This window comes from Hemicordylus capensis, chromosome 1 (assembly GCF_027244095.1).
Source record: "Hemicordylus capensis ecotype Gifberg chromosome 1, rHemCap1.1.pri, whole genome shotgun sequence".
In the NCBI taxonomy this organism is placed as follows: domain Eukaryota; kingdom Metazoa; phylum Chordata; class Lepidosauria; order Squamata; family Cordylidae; genus Hemicordylus; species Hemicordylus capensis.
Window position 1 is genome coordinate 162,136,744 of NC_069657.1, and position 17,671 is coordinate 162,154,414.

General features: G+C 43.9%; 1 protein-coding gene across 11 annotated transcripts in view; it reads left to right on the top strand.

Annotated features, from left to right (window-relative positions):
- Window positions 1–17,671, top strand: part of KALRN (kalirin RhoGEF kinase) — a 920,107-nt gene that overhangs the window by 657,253 nt on the left and 245,183 nt on the right. For 9 of the 11 annotated variants that reach the window (XM_053244819.1, XM_053244856.1, XM_053244784.1 and 6 more), the window contains 8 exons: window positions 839–1,057; window positions 2,206–2,355; window positions 4,229–4,343; window positions 7,764–7,879; window positions 9,337–9,459; window positions 10,907–11,089; window positions 12,939–13,057; window positions 16,469–16,535. In XM_053244819.1, the coding sequence (XP_053100794.1) occupies window positions 839–1,057; window positions 2,206–2,355; window positions 4,229–4,343; window positions 7,764–7,879; window positions 9,337–9,459; window positions 10,907–11,089; window positions 12,939–13,057; window positions 16,469–16,535 (1,092 nt within the window). The remainder of the gene's footprint in view (window positions 1–838; window positions 1,058–2,205; window positions 2,356–4,228; window positions 4,344–7,763; window positions 7,880–9,336; window positions 9,460–10,906; window positions 11,090–12,938; window positions 13,058–16,468; window positions 16,536–17,671) is intronic. The other 2 variants (XM_053244810.1, XM_053244847.1) reach the window with 2 other exon arrangements.

Genomic DNA, 17,671 nt, shown 5'->3' on the forward strand with positions numbered 1-17,671 from the left:
CCAGTATAACCTCTCTGTGAAGCTGGATAGACATTTCCTATTAGCACAGTTTGCTGCACTTCAAAGAGGCTTGTGCTTGGTGTTAACTAAATACCCCTTGTGAGGAATGGTTCCCATACTACCAAAGGGAGAGGGAAAGTTTGTTCAGAAGTAAGAATACCAGATTAAATATTGGTAGTGCTTAAAATCTCAGTATGTGATTGGTATCTACAAAAGCACACAGTGGAAGAGAGGAGATCTAGTTGCTGAACTGGAGTTTTTTGTAAAGAAAAAATAAATCATTTAACAAGCTTCCCCATAAACTGGGCATGCAGTACCAACCCCAGTAGTTTCTGCCCAGCAGTCGTCCCCCCTCCACCCTTCTTGCTCACTGGTCTCTTTGCATTGGACTATTCAACAGTTTTTTAAAGCTGATATTCAGGTTCATGATTAAAATCTAAAGGTGGATGCACTGCAATGATCAAAGGTAGTATGGTAGCCTTGAATGAGCCATTCTCTCTCAGTTCTCTTTCATAACCTGGGAATAATTGTGTTCTACCTCCCAGGGTTATTGTGGAGGAAAAGCAAAGATTCCAAAGCACTGAGTGCATGAAAAGTGCTTGGAAATCATTAGCAATGTCAGTGTCCCTTCCACTTATAAACCCATATGAATGAATTAATGAATACTGTTCTGCAAAATGAGATATGAAGAGAATCTGTCGGTTGTGGGACTCACTCTAAAAAGTGTTTCATTCTCTCACATTTTCATGCTCACACCTTGCTTCACCTCTTTCTTCCTTTTTTACCATATGCCTGGCACATCTATACAAAAACCTCTCTTTCCTCTCCTCATACACAGTCCCTCTTTCATGCCACTTCCTTGCAGAAGACACACCAGAGTGCCCTCCAGGTGCAGCAGAAGGCAGAGGTGCTGCTGCAGGCTGGGCACTATGATGCCGAGGCCATCAGGGAATGTGCAGAAAAAGTGGCATTGCACTGGCAGCAACTCATGCTGAAGATGGAGGACAGGCTGAAGCTGGTTAATGCCTCTGTCGCCTTTTACAAAACCTCTGAACAGGTGAGCTGGAGGATGTCTTGCCTATCATAGAATGTGAGAGTTGGTTATATGACATCCATCGGTTACATGAAGTACTAGTGTCAATTACCACCTATTGACTTGTACAAGTTGTAGCCTGCAGGAGACGGATCTTCTCTGTGCCGTGCTCCATCGTTCCTTGTCATAATCCTATTCTGGATGACAGCTCTGAATTGCAACAGTAGAGACTCACTGAAGCCTTTTAGTAGGGCGAGGTACAGGTTATGGATGAACAGCAGATATACAGTCTATGGGGAAATGGTATTCAAGTTGCTGTCCAATGCACACAGGTGCAGTGTATCTTCCCAAAGTGTATTGGCAGTGGGGGTGGTCAGCCCTGAGTTGTTCGAGCCACACCACTGATTCATGAACATATTTTCATACATTTTCTGTATGTAAAAGGAAGCCTGGAAAGAAATAACTTGAAACCCAAGGTTTTCAGCACAGTTTGAGCATAACAGCCTCAATGATTAAAAACCAAGTTCAAGCCATTCCCAGACCACTAGTGCCATGTTAGGCACCCTTGAGTCCCACACTAAACGAAGAAAAGAATTGGCCAGCCTGGCATCACCTCTGACAAATGTTGATTTGTTCACTCCAGAATATAATTGCCCCATTTATAGCTAGGTGTCTTTAAAGTATCTGTCTCCTGTGGGGGACAAGTGAGAATTAAACGTAGAAATCAAGACCATTTTTCCCCTTCTTGCACTACTTGGGAGCAGTGTTCCCTCTAACAGGGATTCCCAGATGTTGTTGACTACAACTCCCAGAATCACCAGCTGCAATGGCTTTTGCTTGGGGATTATGGGAGTTGTAGTGAACAGCATCTGGGAATCCCTTTTAGAGGGAACACTGCTTGGGAGCCTTGTGATGGCTTCCCAGCCAGTCTGAATCAGGGATCCAGCTTTTTCATCTGTTTGGCTTGCAAAGTGGGTTGGAAGCTTCTCTGCAGGGGACCATCTGCATTCCTTTGCTTAGTACACACACTAAGTTAGGAATCCCACACAACTCTGTAAACCTTCCCTTTGAGTTGGTTTATTAACAATATGCTATTGCAGTAGTGGTGTATCTTGTATGCTTCTGGTGGTAGCTTTAGTAGCTGAGCCGCTGTGTCTTGGTTTCCGCCTTAGGTTTGCAGCGTGCTGGAGAGTTTGGAGCAGGAGTATCGAAGGGATGAAGACTGGTGTGGAGGCCGGGATAAGCTTGGACCAGTTTCTGAGATAGATCATGTCATCCCCTTAATCAGCAAACATCTGGAACAGAAGGAAGCCTTTCTCAAGGTCAGCCTTTCTCAAGGATCCCTTTTCCCTATAGTTCTCATGCTTTAACTGTGAAATGAACTGAGCAATAACACTGGGTAGGAGCCCGTGTGCAGAATATGCACTTTTAAAATGGAATACGTTCTTAAATGTATTACATTTGTATCCTAGCCTCTATCCCCACTAGGACCTCTAGGCAATGTTCAAGGTTCTCCTCACTCCCACATTTCCATCTCTCTTCACATCAGCCCTGTGAGGGTGATTTAGGCTGAGCGGGTGACCAGCTCAGGGTCACCCAGTGAGCTTCATGGCTGAGTAGTGATTTGAGCCCTTGTCCCTTCACTTCTAGTTTGACACTACACCACACTGGCTCAAACATAACATATGTTCTGTTCTATTTGCTGACATATTCTTATAGAATAACTGGCTTATCTGCATATCCTTTTATGGGAGGCAAAAATCATCACCATTTGTGCAGTCCAAATGTCATTTTTCTTTGTTATGTTTCATGGTTGAACAGCCTACAGAATCTTTAGCCATGCTAGATTATTCCCGAGCAACTTCCAGGGTTTACTTCATTCTCAGAACCAATTCTAACAATATGAAACTTGTCCTACGCTGCTGTCTACTCACATGAGTGATGTAATGTGGGAACAACCAACTTACATGAGTTTATCCCTTTCTCAGACTGATCGATTACCGCTTGCCATGTTTCATTTCACAGAAAGGAGCCGATGATCTTGCATTGCCCTCATGTAACGTGTTACATTGCTCATGTGAACAGCCAACGTACATGAGCAGCATTTCTGCACAGGTTTGCCTCCCATGTAGTGTCAGTACAGACTCCTTGCTAAATAACAAATCTGCAGAAAGCAGGTACAGTTTCTAGATAGCACTCTGGAAAGGCAGAGGCTCAAATGCCACAAAATGCTGGCCGTAAGGAAGGAGCTCAGTGTACCGTTCAAGCATGAGAGACGCTCTGGGCAGACCTCAACAGTTGTTTTTCTTTCCAGGTAGTTTCAGGTTTGCTTGCAGGACTTCTGTGGGAAGTGTGTGTGATGGGATAAGATTAAACTACCAGGGGAAGGGATCCCTGAAGTATCCCTGTTCGCTTCTGCTCTTGCTGCTCTGAGCTGTGGTTATGTTATGAGGTGGAAGAACCCAAGCCATGTCCTTCATTGCTTCCCTTACTCCTAATTCTCCATTCTCTGGCTGCAACAGGCATAGCAGCTGCAGCAGGTGGAAGAGACCACAGTCCTGGGTAGAGGGCATGGCGGAGTTTTATCCTTGGCATCTCCAGTTCAGAGGAACTCTGGTGTCGAGGCTCAATAAATCTCTGTCTGAGATTTTTATTTTTTTAGAACTGCTTCTTCTGTTTCTATTTTCTAAAGCAGGTGGCATGAGTTAGTAGCTGCCCCCCTCCCTATGCCCAGTCACTCCCCACCTCAGTCAGCACACCATAGATTGTAGTGAGCTGTTAACTATTCCGCCCCCACCTCCGCAAAGCAGTATACAGATTCTGTATACCAATCCTATTTTTCCAAGCAGCATACAGATCCTGTAATGCTATAATTTTTAAGGACTGTGTTCCGGAATCAGTCCACTGGTATCATTCTTTGTGGGGGTGTTATTTCATGTACTATTCCTCTGGAATCAGCCCATTTTTCTGTGTGGCCATTTTCTCTTATATAACACCATCCCTAAGATGATGGATGTGTGAGACTGCAGTCTGAGGTTTTGGGTGTTTTCTCATGCACATCAACATCCTTCGGAGGTCAAATGAGAAAAGCAGCTCATGTCACAGTTCAGTAGATTCCCTGATGTTTTTATTCTTCTTTTTTGCTTGTCAAAAGAGTAACTGTTGTGCTGAGAGGGGGATGTTTGCTGCCCACAGGCCTGCACGCTAGCCCGAAGGAATGCAGAAGTGTTTCTCAAGTACATTCACCGAAACAACGTCAGCATGCCAGGGGTAGTAAGCCATACAAGGGGACCCGAGCAGCAAGTCAAAGGTTAGTGTGTTCTCTGGGAGATGCATTAATGGAATAGCAGTTTGGTCTTAGAAATACACAGCACACGAACTATTCCTGTCCTTACTACAAGCACTTGCTTACGCCCGATGAAATTTTTTAAGCCTTTGCCACAAAGGATAATTACCAATGCTTCCACTTCTTACACGGTATATAATACCTTTCACTTCCTACACAGGATACAATCAGATTATACAAATGAATTGCATTGCATCTTTTTTCTGTACTTACTGACTCAGAAAACCAGGAGATGGATGCTAAGCATGGAAATGTTTATCAAGGTACCATCTTCTGCAATTAAAAAAGTTCAGTAATAATACCTTTCCCACTGATACCACGTCCATATTATCAGTGCATGGAAAGCAGCGACCACTGAAATCCTTTCTTTCCTAATCAGATCCTTTCCCCCATCACATGCTCCTTTCAGCTTCCAGTCAGCTTCCAGTCAGCACTCTGCCTTGGTAGCATAAACCCTTCACCATTGCAACTAGAAATGCCCTAAGGACTTTTGAGAACATAAGGACTTTGGGGGCTGTCCACCTCCTGAGAAAGGATAACTCTTTATTATTTATTTATTCTGAATATTTGTCAGGGTATCGGTGCTCAGCTCATGGTAGGATCAAAATTCTTCTAAGCTTGCAGGCTGGACAGATCAAGCAGATGTACCAGGTGGTATTTTGCTAGTCTGTTCCTGGAGTACCCTCGTCCAGGAAGAGACAAGTGGTGGGATCCAAGAGGCAAGTTGAGGGTTATGCCAGATTAGCTGTTTGCAGGGTACAAAGTCGGATGTGAAGCTGAGGGCATGTTCAGATGCCCTGTAGCTATTCAAATGCTTCCTTATTTCCAGACAATCCACAGGTGTGGAAATGAACCATCCCTTCTTATACATGTATCCGTTCTGACAATGAGTTTTTGCTCTAATTAAGCACTGAAACTGAAAGATGTGAAACACTTTGATTAGTTCAGCTACAAAGTACTGCCATGAATATATTTCTTTTGTTGAAGGGAAGATCACTGAATTCCCTGCACTGCAGGAGCCAACATGTGAGAAGTAACTGTTTTGTACTACATTCAATAACAGACTCAGTTATTGTAATGGGCTTTTATAGCATTTGGGTCTGTCATAGAGCACAAATCAGGGTTCCATTCTACTCCTGTTCTTCCAAGACAAGCCAAAACTGAAATGCAGGTAGTGTTAACTTATCACAGAGTTTGGTGCCTTGCATTTGTTCTCTGTCTCGCGCTCTCTTCTCCCCCCGCCCCCGCCCGCCTTACCCCAAACCATTTAGTTACAGTGGACATTTGGATTACTTCCTTAAGCTGATGTCCTTCACATGATCAAAAGAACATGGTCTGTTGTGGGGATAATGCAATCAATCAATTCAATCAATTCCTTGATTATGATCACAAACCAGCACAGGGATGATGCATGCTTGGTGAAGGTTTGGGGATGATTCTGCTGATCTCTTTGGTGGCCATAATCAAACAGTTGCTTCAATTCTGTGAAGTGCTGAGAAAAATGAGCCAAAGTAAATCAGCAGAACTAAGCCATTTTTCATCTCTGATTGGATTACTTTTGAAGTGGTAGAAAAGAGCAGATTAATAGCAGTGCAGTGATTGTGTAGTTTGGTTCTAAGTGCTCCAAACACTGGGGTATTTGCTATAACTTAAGAGTCTGAAAATGCTCCAGACTACCATAAAATCCATGCTTCGACGACCTCCTGTTTTTCTTTGGTTAATATTGTCCAAGCATTCATCAACAGAGTCTGCACCCTTGTACTTCTGTATCTAGGAAAAAATATTGAATTGTGTGTGCTCTGATTCTGCCAGGTTATTCAAGTATCCTATTAAGAACAGAGAAAAAGACCAATTGGTCTGTTTATTTTGGATTAGATTAGATATACATTTCCCATTTTGAGCAATAGGAACATTTCCACAGGACCTATTACAAATGAAAGTGAGGCAGCCACTTGAAGCAGCAAATCTGGGGCCCGTTATCTCTGTGTCTGTACCCTGCAGGGTTAGGCCAGCAAGCAGTCATATGGCCAGATGGGTGAGAGGCAAGTACGTAGTCCAGGCCAGGCGGGAGTGAAGGTGCAGAGCAGCAAACAAAGGCCAAAGGTGCCAGAGACAGGTATGTGTAGTTGGGTTTGCAAAGATGGTCAGGTTCCAAAAGGCAACAGACTAGAAGGGAAGGCTGAGGTCAGCCATAAGAGTCTGTGCGGCTGCTCTAGCAGCAAGTTGCTCAGACTGAATAAGTCTGACTACCAAGTCTGGAGTTATCGTATGTCTGGCCCTTGTTTGCTGCACAGACCACCTGCTCTGGCTCAGCTGCCGTACCTGGTGGGGCCTTTGGCTCTCTGCCTGGTGATGCAGAGAGCAAGATGCCTTGTCTGTTCTGATTTGATCCCCCTGGTGCAGAATGGGAGACAAACAGATGAGGCACAATCCACTTGAGATTGCTCTTGTGTGAACCCCAGAGAATTACACTTCGATAAAATTTGCACAGAACTATTCCTGGTGAAGTGTAGCCCATATTAATTAGTGGAAAGAGGTGGTGTCAGTTGGGTTTTCTACCTCAGGGACCAAAATGTTTTGTGACAACTCTTCCTTGAATCTGAAAACTTCTTGCTGGAATGTTTAACTTAGAAATCTAGTAATGGTTCAAGGCAATATACTGCCAAAACCGCTTTGGAAGTCTTGCGGTCTATCACCCGATCTGTTTAGGAAATAGTCATGTGGATTAAGCATCCAGGAAAAAACCTTGTCAGACAAAGAATTGATTTGTCTGATAATGGTAATACTATCAAATGGTGAACATAGTAACCTTTCTGAATCAGAACTGTATGGCAGATTCCTCAAAGTGTTGAAGTTAATAGTCTTTTCTACAACACAGCATTTTCATTAGCTGGCTGCTGTTATATAGTACAGTGTGTCCAAGCCTAATGTGTCATCAATAGCATTCCAAATAAATACTATATAAGTGATCAGATGAGTGAGAGAAGCCCAAGGTGGACATTTCCAAATCCAGGGATTGCTAGTGTCTGGAAACATGATGCTTCTTCCTTCTCCATGAGTTAGCTGGATATGTTAACTGCTGCTGTTTATATGGCTTGTACGTTTAAAAAAAATTTTTTTTTCAAACTGCTGCTTGTCTTTTAAAAGCAGGGTCTGAAGTGGTCCACACTAGTGAGTCTATCTCTGTGTTGGCTAACTACACACTTGGTGAGCCTCTTGTGCCCTCCCTCTGCTGTTTTGTGTTTTAAAGCCTGTTCTGGAGTGCTACGCACCAGATAGCCCTTATCTCTGTGATGAAGAAGCAAGCTGAATTTGCATTGCCTTGTGTTTGTGTACACTTATTGACCCACTGAGGGTAATGGCTGTCTGCCTTTTCCTCCCCAGCCATTCTAAGTGAGCTGCTACAGAGGGAGAACCGGGTACTTCATTTTTGGACCTTGAAGAAACGGCGGTTAGATCAATGCCAGCAATATGTGGTCTTTGAACGCAGTGCTAAGCAGGTAGCTTAAGAAAACTCTCTCTCCTCCTCTGTTTGTTAGGACTGACAGCTAATGAGAAACTGTTTAATATTTATTGAGCTGTGGAAGAATTGTTGTTCAGGGAGCGCACACTCTGCATTATGAGTCCCCACATATGATACAGTCTCTTGCATCAGTCAGTACTGAAAAAGATCCTGGAGAGCTGGTTTCAAGACCTAATCCGTATCACACTGACCAGGTGAGCTAGCTGGGGATTGGCTTACTAAGGTGGCCATATTGCAACCCAGAGATCATACTTTTCCCTTGAACAATGTGAATGCTGTGGGAGAGATAGCTGTTGCAGCACCTGGTTCTTTGCAGGGTCCTGTAGATCACCCTCAGTCCCCTGTCTATTGTGGGGCAAAACTGAAGTCCTGAATTTCATGCAGAAGGAGGGTGGGCAAAGGGACCCAGGAATGAACTGGGTGAGAAGGGCAGCAGTGGTAAGTGCTCCCACTGCATATGTATTATTGAAAGTAAAGGCATGATCTCTGGGTTGCAACCTAACAGTACTACTAAATGTAAGATGACTCCCCCCGCCCACTTGAATTTATGTCCAGAGCAGCAATTTCTAAAACCTCTAGTTTGCTGTGCGGCTGGAGCTATAACTCAGTAGTAGAGCACACACTTTTCTTGCAGAAGGCCCCAGGTTCATTCCCTGGCGTCTCCAGGTAGGGCTAAGAAAGACCCCTGCCAAACCACTACAGTGTCAGCAGCACTGACTTAGATGGACAGATGGTCTGAGTCCGTGTAAGGCAGCTCCCTATGGGAAACACCTATATTAGGCAGCAGCGATATAGGAAGATGCTGAAAGGTATCGTCTCATACTGTGCGGGAGATGGCAATGGGAAACCCCTCCTGTATTCTAACAAAGACAACCACAGGGCTCTGTGGGCACCAGGAGTCGACATCGACTCGACGGCACCCTTTACCTTTACCTGTGTTCTATAGCAGCTCTCAAGTGAAACTGCACTAAGTGACCTGGAGAAAGGCATCTCCCTTGGCACGCCTCCTGTGCTTGGTCACTTTGGAAAGCCAGCAGTGCTCATGGGTTAGGCCACACCACTCATATGAGCTAGCAATGCCAGTGTATGCTGAAGAACCCACCTACCACTAAAGTGAGCAATTAGGGGGTGGGAAGGTCTGATGTAGTAGTATTTTATCTACATGTCTATGATTATGAGACATTCAAAGCAGTGCACAGTCAGTGTTGATTGCTTGCTGCTGAATTCTGTGAGCTTTGTATTTGGAGCTCTCCTGTAGATTCCTTCTGTCGCCTGATACAGATGTCTTCCTCTGCCTGGGGGCTAGTGAAGCTTCTGATTTGCGCTAGAATTCAGATTGTCTATTTTGAAACCTGGTTGAATTCAAGGAACCCATTTTTTTTTTCATCCTTGTTTGGTTGGTGTGGTCAACCCCCACCGCGCTTCCTTTTGTAGGCCTTAGACTGGATCCAGGAAACAGGAGAATATTATCTTTCTACTCACAACTCAACAGGGGAATCAGCAGAAGAAACTCAGGAACTTTTGAAAGAATATGGAGAATTCAAAGTACCTGCCAAGGTAACCCTTGCTGTTCATTTCAACGAGTCATAAGCTTCTCTCAGTGTTTTCAGATTCACACTCATTTTTCTGGATGAGAATAATAATATATGCTTGATTCTGGAAATGCCTCTTGATACTGCTTGCCTAGGAATGAAGTATTTCTTTGAAAAGTATAAATAACTGTATATGAATCAACTATACACATGAAAAAAAGTTTTATGGCCTTTGTTTATTATGCCAGTGCAGTCTCTTGTACAGACATAAAGAGGATTGGGGAATTCATTTGTAGCAGCAGCAAATCACTGGTATTATTCTCATTGTCACTTACATCTGACCACATGCAGCCTGTTACAATGTTACAATATAATTGCAGCAAAAAATATGTAATGGCCTCCCCACGTTTTTTTGGGCCCTATGGCTGAAATCCAACGAATTGCTTTGGTTTTCACAAGGGCTTCTTCTAGCCCAATGGAATTCCTTGAAAGCTGACTGGATTCCTTACCATATCACAATCTGCTTTTGAAACTCCTTTCAGTTTCAAAAGCAGCTTACCAGTAACATTGTGAGCAACTGTTTTGGGAAAACAAGTCTGAAGCATTTTAGGGTTATAGTTTTGGGGACCCGATTCAATGACTGCAGCAATTTAGAAGTAACAACACAACCTCTTCCTCAGAATCTTATGAAAAGTTTGCCTTGCTGCTTTCAGATGCCAGCATTTGCCTCCTTTTGCTGCCCCAGTCTACAATCTCTTTGCCTTTTACCCTCATCACTCATTCTCTCTTCCTGCCAGTTCCCAGCCCAAAGTGACCAGCCAAACAATGTTCTTCTGTGATTAGACATTTTGCTAAAGTAGGTCCCAATATTTATACATAGGCAGGGTGATGATGTCGCTGTCTGCTCACACTGTCACTTTCCAAAGACTGCCTCAGAAGTGAACCATTCTGTAAGGTAGGAATAGGCAACCTTAGCATTCCAACTGTTGTTGAACTAGAACTGCCATCATTCCCTGCCACAATAAATTGTGGTGGAGAATGATGGGAATTGTAGTTCAACAACAGCTTCAAGTGCCAAGGTTGCCTATCCCTGCGGTAAGGTATTACTAGATGTGAAGTTTAGATTTTTATTGTGTAACAACAGATACCCATGGGAAGAAAAAAACTTGTATTGCAGATGTAACGTTTTGCCATCTCAAATTGCACTAAAGATAGCATGGACAAATATAAATTTCAGTTTTATATTTGCATTGTGCACATGTCGCTATAGAGGACATGGAAATCCAAAAGCATTTTAGATAACTAGATGGAAAGATTGTATCCACCTACACTATGTCTCCAAAGATCTCAGGAACATTTTATGTTCGTGATTGTTTGTGAAGAACATGAGGTCCATATGGCTACTGTGTGAATAGAAATTGAACAAGATGTTCGGGGAAGCTATGATAACCAAGGAACACTCTTTCGAGCAGCAAACCAAGGAGAAAGTGAAGCTTCTCATCCAGCTGGCTGACAGCTTTGTAGAAAAAGGACATACTCATGCCACTGAAATTAGGAAATGGGTTACCACCGTCGACAAACACTATCGGGACTTCTCAGCGAGGATGGGGAAATACCGCTACTCTTTGGAAAAGGCACTTGGAATCAATACAGAGGTACTGTAAGTCACGTGTTTTTTGGACATACCTTCAACAAACAAGAACTCACAGAGAAATTAGAACTCTCATATAGGAAATTTTCATGAATTGCACAGCCAGCCTTACCTTGGCACAACACAGAGACCACTCAAGGTGGATTTTGACAGAAAATGTGTGTAAATTACAATTTAAGACAAGATGGCAGGTGAATGGTTGTGTGGGCAGCAACCTACTCCAAACATTACTAAAAGTGCAGGCATAATCAAGCAGTCATGAATTAATGTGGACTGTGATCAGTCAACACAAAACAAACAGGTAATACTTCACTCAGAAAACTAGAGCTAGAGATGAGCAAGCCCCTCAGATGAACTCTGAAAAGAACCAGTTGCTTCCACCAAAATCAGAAACAATTACAGTAGTTTCCCTTTAAAACCAATTCAAATCTCAAAACTCAGCCTTCTGGCAAAGCAAGGGAGAAACATATCAATTATTGAGCTAAGAGGATTTTTTTAAAAATGGTGTCCCCTGGAAAATGGAGAGCGGGAGGAAAGGCAATCATTACCAAATGTGTGCCCTCAGAGTCCCACCAGGGGACTCATTTTCCAGGGTGCACGCTTTCAAAACAAGACTTGGAACTTAGTATTGGAGCCGCTAATCCACTGCGTAGCTCCACAAATCCTTCAAGGAAGGGCACCTTGAAAATGTAGGAAGGGAGGAAAAACAGCTCCCATGGGGGACACTCAAGGTCAGAAGGTCTCCTGGGGGTGGGGGTTGCCCTTTGCCCCTGCTCCAATTTTCCAGGAGTCATCCTTTCAAAAAGTTCTCATCCAGTCCCAATTTAGTGTAATCCAGCTCATTCACTCCATTACCTTAAATTGGGACTGAATTTAGATGCTGCAGATGCAAAAAATAAGACTTGAGTTGCACTTGGTGGAGGCCAAGATGGACCTAGTGGGCCACTGCATGAAGCAGGGTGCTGGACTAGATGGCCCTATGGCTGGATCCAACACCTTTTCTTATGCTGTATGTTCTTATGATCTCTTACATGGACATGTAAAAGTTTAAGCCTCTTGCCCTATATTCCTTCACATATTGTACATGCTTGACATACTTGGGTCCTAGGAAGCTGAATGGATGCCAAGGTGGGCAAGAGAACTGCTTTGCAGCTCACTCATTCTTTTGCAGCCAAGAGGCAATTGTCCTGTAGAAGCCACCTGAAGGGCTAAATGGGAGGTTGTATAGATCCAAGGCAATGCTTTAATTATTCACAGGTTGAGCTGCTGATATGAACTTTACAGGTAGCTAGGAAACTAGAGACAAAACCTGATAGGGCTTTTCACATTTATGTATTGGAGTTCCCCCCCACCGTCCCTCTGACAGATTTGCAAGATCCTCTTGTTTAGTAAAACACGGTGAACATTGGCTGACATCTGGAGCAGTCCAATGCAGGCGGTGCCTTAGTCTCTTCTAATTCTAAAATTCTGTTGTTCTGTCAGGGACAAAACTCTGCTCCTTCCCCAGCTCTAAGTCTGAGCTGGACAAGGTGATGAGGATTTTGTGAGTGGTGGGGCTTGCTGGTGGACCCTGCACTTCTGAAGTGCTCTGGGCACCTTAGCAGTGCAGCTGCCATGGTGAATGAAGTTCTAGACCCCTGTTTCCAGCCCTCCTCTTCCACCACCTCTGAAACTGGATATGCCTTTAGCTATTCACAAATAACTGCAGGTGGTCTTTCTCTCTCTCTATTATACTGTAACTCTTTTTCTTCTCTATGCTATTGTCATTCCTTTCATCTCTTCCACTTTGTAGATCTGCTGACTTTTACAAAGCATAGGAATGTGTTTAAAATCCAAGTCACTACTTTTTTCAGGATAACAAGGACTTGGAATTGGACATCATTCCAGCAAGTCTGTCAGATCGGGAGGTGAAGCTACGTGATGCCAATCATGAGGCTAATGAAGAAAAACGGAAATCAGCCAGAAAGAAAGAGTAAGTGGTGAGAAACGGGTCCCTCGACAACATATCAAATGACTGGCAAATAGCAGTCGCTCCAGCTCAGCAGCTTGACAAGCCCACCCAGTTGTGAGGCGGGTAGAATCTCACGCTCTGTACTTCTGCACGGAATGTTACTCAGGCAAAAGACGGCCGTATGGCTAACAGGACTGTGTGGTTCCAGTAGTTACAGACACTCTGACATGTGGCCATTTCTGTTTGATGAAAAACATAATTGTACTCCTGCATCTTCCCAAAGGATCATCTGTCTTTGACAGTGACTATTATGAGAGATGCTTTTGAAAAACAAAATGAATATTTTAAAATACTACATTTCATAAATAATAGAGAGCAGTTGCTTTGATGGATACCTGCCTTTAGACACCGGGTAGGGTCATTTACATGACTGCTGGGGCTGGGGAGAAGGCTTCACTGCTCGCACAAGGGGGGGGGGCAGTTGGGAGCTGAGGGGAAGTCAACAGGGCCTCCTGGAATCCCACAGTGCACTGCAAGAGTGCATTCGGCGATTGCTCACTGCTGGGCTGCTCCTTCCCATGGCTCTGGAAGCTCAGGCTGCCAGCAGCCTAGGAGGAGCTACCGGCAGCCCGGTAGGAGGTGCACGTACACCCTCCTACCTCACTTTTAGCCCAGGTTTGAAACGGGCTACCTAAGGGAGGAGCACCGGAATCACTCCCGATCCCTGCAATTCTCACAACCAGCCATACCTGGGATACAGCTCTCCTACCCAGGTAGGGCTGGTTGTGAAACTGACCTCAGTATCCACTGTGATGTTGTATCCTTATTACTACATGCTTTCTCTGGGAGGTGTCCTCTGTAAGGCACAGGGGGTTCTGAAACCAGGGACTTTTGCAGCAGGGCTCAGGCATCTCACTCCCCACATCATCAAACAGCTCCTAGACAGAGGGAGTGATGGTTGCATTGGTCCACTCTGCTGTAGGACAGAACCACCCATGTAAAGGCCAGAACCATCACTGTAGCTCTTCAGACCAAGTGACCTGAGGAACCAGTAGTCTTGACTGGACAGCTGCTCCAGGCTCACTCAACTGAGAAGCAGCACTGTCTTGCCTTGCCTCACTTGGTACTCAGCTCCAGCCCTAAGGATGTCTTCTCCTTCTTCTGATCTTCATCTACCCAACCTAGTACTCGATTCCAGCATATCTTGAGCACATCTGCTGCCCTGGTCCTTTGATCCTCCTCTCTCTGCTCCACAATCAGACCCTCCTAGCTGTAGCCTGGCTTGAAGGACAGATAGCCCCTTTTGACAACCTTCTCTGAGGAATGGTTCATAACTGGTTGCGATTATGCTGCCTTATAATGGGAATGTATCAGTTCAGGGTGGGGTGACCCTCAGTTTTCACATGGAGACACACTAGTGGCTCTGTACCAGCTGGGACTGTATGTGAGTCATCCCTTGCTCTGTTAAATACTTTATTTGTAGGCTGATTAAACTGAATTTTATGTCTGTTATCAGTGGAACACAGATAATCTGAAAAAGCAGTTTACACACAAAAAATACATTCAAACAAAAAGTTATGCAGAAATTGACTTTTCTTGCTTCCTGTGTCTGACTAACATTTTCTTTTTTATATAAAGGAAAAAACTCTTTCTATACAACCACAATGAGATTAACAAAAAATTCACATAATCCTGGCTCCAGATATTTTACAGCTGTGCATTATGCAAAGTTTTATGCAAAGTACATAGTTATGCTGCTGAGATAGCTATAATATACAAAGCTTCAAATATGTCCAAATATGTTCTAAATGGATTTCCATAATGCAAGGAGAAAATACAAATGTATAGGGACTAGGAAGGAACCGATGTGGGCTGATGGGTGTGGAGAATGATCAGGAGGAGTTATGTAGTACACAGAGTTAGGGAAACCTTGTTAAACCACGCAGGGAAACCTCGCTAATCGTGAACTCACCATCCGCTTTTACTCGTGTCTGCGGGTGTCTAATTGACACCCGTTTTCATTATCCACGGATACAAAAGGGTTAAAACTCACGTATCCACAGTTCATAGAGGACCAGAAGTGACTGTGGAGGTCACTTCTGGCTGCCATTTTGTCTACAGGAGCCATTTTGTGGCTTGTTTCTATTTTAAAACCACATTTCCCTTGCGATTTTTCAAATTGCGGGGGAGGATTTCGATCTTTTGGAAGCATCTCTGGGTACACACGGACTCCGCCAAGCACAGCACAGTAACCAATTTCGTGTTTTGTAGCTGCTTTCCACCATTCTGGAACCTAACCCCCTATTTCCCATAGGCATAATGCCTCTTTACCCACAGTTTCATTATAGGAACGGAACCCCCTTGAGTAACTAGGTTTGCCAGTATAGTAATGCAAATGTTTTTTAAAATGGCCTCTAAATGTCTTCATTTTGCTTTTGTTTCTTCCCTGTAAGGGAAGTGCTTATCTTCCCTTTTTTATACATTATAAGAAGTAGGAGAAACTTGCTTGTTGTAATATGTCAAGTGTACCCTGCTCTTCTAGTCTCTAATAGTTGAGTTGCTAACATTTCTAAAGTTGAGTTGCAGTAATATACATTGAGATGGTTCAGTAACTCATCTGCAAGGTATTATTCAGACTACTCAGAAAGATGAAGTCTGCAATCCTACCCAAACTTACTTGAGAGTAAGTCGCACTCAGTGGGAGGAGAACAGAGCTGGTCTTGTGGTAGCAAGCATGTCTTGTCCCCTTAGCTAAGCATGGTCCACCCTGGTTGCATATTAATGGGAGACTTGGTGTGTGAACACTGTAAGATATTCCCCTTAGGAGATGGAGCCGCTCTGGGAAGAGCAGAAGGTTCCATGTTCCCTCCCTGGCATCTCCAAGATAGGGCTGAGAGAGATTCCTGCCTGCAACCTTGGAGAAGCCGCTGCCAGTCTATGTAGACAATACTGAGCTAGATGGACCTATGGGTCTGACTCAGTATATGGCAGCTTCCTATGTTGCTATGACTTCTGCTGAATAAACATTATTATTATTATTATTACATTTATATCCCACTCTTCCTCCAAGGAGCCCAGAGCGGTGTACTACATACTTGAGTTTCTCTTTCACAACAACCCTGTGAAGTAGGTTAGGCTGAGAGAGAAGTGACTGGCCCAGAGTCACCCAGCTAGTATCATGGCTGAATGGGAATTTGAACTCAGGTCTTCCTGGTTCTAGTCTATAACATTTAAAATGATTTACTTTCTTTTTTTAGTAGTACAGAGTGACACTCTGACTAATTACTTGGTGAAAGTCCTATTGAAATTTAGTAGTCCTTTAGAGTAACTCCTGAGTAGTACTGACATCCAGACTATTCAGTAACTTTGTCTAGATGTCAGCCTGTATGTGTGTTTAATATACACATTGACTAAAAGGCCTTTTCCTTCTAGATTCATCATGGCAGAACTGCTTCAGACCGAGAAGGCATATGTCAGGGACCTTCATGAATGTTTAGAGGTACGTTTCCTGGAAAGCACAAATGCTGTTGGTGTGTGTTTTTTCTTTTAAATAAAGATCCTATGGTGTTTCTGATGCCCAGTGGACATAAAACCTTTGCTGTAAATCCCCAAAGGCCTAGGATATTTAAGGTCACTGTGAGATGGTGTTATGGCCCTTTCTTAAGTTTTGGCAGGGCATTGAAAAATAAAAATTGGTCTGGATGTTACAGCAGGTCTTTGTGAAGGTTCACAGTTCCTTGCAGGCAAATGGTAGAAGAGAGCATCGTTAATGCTGTACATATACAGGAAGTTGTCCAATATTGTTATGGTTACGTCCCAGCAAAGTCCTGCAAAAGCTGAATCTGTGATATTGTAATGCTTAAAACATGAGGTTAGGTTTGGCACTCATGCAGTGCGAGTGGCTGGGACACTTAGAGAGTGTCCCAGCTAGGGATGTGTAGAACATTCCGAGGTCCGAACAGTTCACCTCAAAATGGGCCATTTTGAGTGTTCCGAAGTTGAAAGGGTATCCTATTATGAGCTATCCTATTAAAAAAGGGGTCCTCTTTTGAGCTTGGAATGGAACAACCTGTTCCGAGGTGGAATGTTCTGACCCTGTTACGAGCCCCATTTTGTAATGGGGCTGTTCCATCAGAACAAGTGGCTTGCCTGGTTGTTCCAATGGAACGTTCCGTGCATTTTGCATTTTGTTCCAAGCTCAGAACGTAACACAAAATGTGTTTCGTACACACCAATCTCACACACCAACACTTATTTCACTCACGCAGAACACAACAGATTTGCACCCATGCAGATGACTAGTACAGGTAGCCCTCAATATTCACGGATTCAGTATCTGCTTGCTCGTGGGCTATATACCAATTTAGTTATTGCAGGGGGTCGTTTTGCCTATTTGTGGTTTTCTACACCTCCATCCTCACCGGAATAACTAAATTGTCCCAGCTACTCACAGGGCCTCTTTAAGCCTCCCTTCTGGGAAGTAGGGAGTATTTAAACCTCCCCGCTGATCAGCAGATTGACAGGGGATTCTTAAAGTTTAAATGGCCACTCTCTCCAATTCCCAGCTGGTATGCAGGGATGCTTGAAGAGACCCCATATTGAAGGCTACCTGTACTAGTCATCTGCATGGGTGCA